Source organism: Mus pahari, chromosome X (assembly GCF_900095145.1).
Source record: "Mus pahari chromosome X, PAHARI_EIJ_v1.1, whole genome shotgun sequence".
Classification (NCBI taxonomy): Eukaryota; Metazoa; Chordata; class Mammalia; order Rodentia; family Muridae; genus Mus; species Mus pahari.
This window is the reverse complement of record NC_034613.1, coordinates 14,582,904-14,584,919: the sequence shown is the minus strand read 5'-3', so window position 1 is coordinate 14,584,919 and position 2,016 is coordinate 14,582,904. Positions and strand designations below refer to the sequence as shown.

Genomic DNA, 2,016 nt, shown 5'->3' with positions numbered 1-2,016 from the left:
AAATAAAGAAAATAATAATAATAAAAAATAAATAAATAAATAAATAAATAAATAAATAAATAAATAAAGGGAACACAGATAGCACATGATATTAAAATACTTGTCTGAAATCTCCCCAGCGTACTAAGACAAGCAGAGCAGGTGTTAGTGCAACTTTAATATGGTTATTTATTTGAGTGTTGGTGGGGATGGGGGAAAACCAGTTTGGATGAAAACCATTTTCATTCCTTTGCTTTTAGGCACAAGGAAAATGAACAGGATTTTTAAAAATTTATTGATTAGACAATAGCTCAGATGGCTTCTCAATTAGCCAAACAATTTAAAAAGTAATTTTAAGAATATCTCTTTCTGCCTAAATATTTATCCACCCATATATCCCATTGTATGAATAGGCTTTTGATTAAATGAAGAAAAAGCATGAAACTACCCCCAAACATTTTATAAGCAGTATCACCATTTAGAAGTGACAAAAATAAAATAATTTCTCCCATGATGTTATTTAATATATTAATTAAAGCATACAAAGCTATATAATATCTTATAGAAATTAACCAGTGCTCTTACAAAACGAAAGTAGTTTTGGATTACTGACATTACACTGTATTTATGGTGAACTATGAGGCACTAGAATATGTGCATAAATTAGGCATTTTCCATTTAATCAGGCTCTATGGTCTTAATTCTTAACACTATATTAGTGATATGTATTTTGTTAAGAAAATCACGAATTGTAGAGAACAAGAAGCAGTATAATATAGTAGCAAGGTTTGTATTTGACAAATGACTGTTAGGCTGAACACATTTCTTTTATGAACTTTGTGATTTCAGTTGCAGATGGTCACTTTCGGTAGATCCTTGATTCGACTCGTCAATATTGTTGCTTTCTCAGTCTGCAGTCTCTGACATTCCTTCATCTTCGTCATCATCATCATGTAGGTCTTTCGAAATTAGCAGTCTAGCGAATTTAATATTTAGTCCTTCGTTGCTGTGAAGCTTCCTTTTCATTTCAAACTGCCGCTTCTTTTCTAGCTCTTGAGGGGAAAGGTGATTTTCTTCGTCTCCACTACTTTCTTCTTCGAGATCCAAATCATTTGGTCCAACACCTAATTTCTTGTCTAAGAAATCTGGACTCAACATTTCATGGCATTCTGAATCACTATCAGCATCTTCAGCATAAGCCATCGAATTATGGTATAGAGTGTTTGGTATACCTGTTTTCATCAGTCTGTAATCTTTGTCAGCTGGATGATAAGTTGATAAGAAGTTAACTTCATTCCACTTCTGGGTCTTCTTATTCAGCTTTTTGAAGGTCAGTTGGGCCTGTTCAGCTGAGGCCACTACCAGGGAAGACGCTGGGGTCTTGTTTTTCAGGATTCCCTTGATTTGTCGTTGAGAGGCCATCGAGGTCGCCATCGCTGGTTGCTCCAGCTGGCTGGCTTAGGGTTGTGGAGAGGAAGAAATTGGTCGCTGCAGAGACCCTCCGGGAAGCTGCTGAACTCAAGCTAGTCTGAAGCAGTCACACCTGCTGACCCTGAAACCACTGCCTGGGTAACTTATGACACAACAACTGCCTGTCACATCACCGCAGGGGGGGGAGGGGAGAAGGAGGGGATAGGGGGTTTGAAGAGGGGAAACCAGGAAAGAGGGTAACATTTGAAATGTAAATAAAGAAAATATCCAATTAAAAAAAACTTAAATTTCAACACACACACACACACACACACACACACACACACACACACACACTTAGAGAGTTTTAAAAAAAATCTTTTCAATGGTTGGTGGTTCACTCTCCCCCAAGGGGGTGGGGCAGGCAGTGAGCAGAATGTAAAGTGAGTAAGACTGAACCTGTGAAACAGTGAGCCGGCCCCAATTAAATGTTTCCCTTTATATAAAAAATAAATTTAATTTAAAAATTCTTTTCAATTAGTAAAATACCATTTTAATCACTGGTCTCTCCTAAAGCTGAGTGAAGATTTAGAGAAAGCTCAGTGAGACATATCTTTCACCTCAGAG

General features: G+C 37.0%; 1 protein-coding gene across 2 annotated transcripts; it reads right to left on the bottom strand.

Moving 5' to 3' along the window:
• Nucleotides 1–795: 795 nt before the first annotated feature.
• On the bottom strand, nt 796–1,503 carry LOC110314216 (protein phosphatase inhibitor 2-like). 2 transcript variants are annotated; one of them, XM_021188666.1, is made up of 2 exons: nt 1,158–1,413; nt 886–1,103 (listed from the first exon to the last, which is right to left on the bottom strand). In XM_021188666.1, exons 1-2 carry the CDS (start codon nt 1,411–1,413, stop codon nt 886–888), a joined length of 474 nt encoding a protein of 157 aa, XP_021044325.1. The 2 variants fall into 2 exon arrangements, with proteins under 2 accessions (XP_021044324.1, XP_021044325.1); XM_021188665.1 differs by having other exon boundaries at nt 796–1,503.
• Nucleotides 1,504–2,016: the final 513 nt, after the last annotated feature.

Coding starts and splice junctions, on each gene's coding strand:
- LOC110314216 (XM_021188665.1), bottom strand. CDS start 1,413: ATGGCGACCTCGATGGCCTCTCAACGACAAATCAAGGGAATCCTGAAA.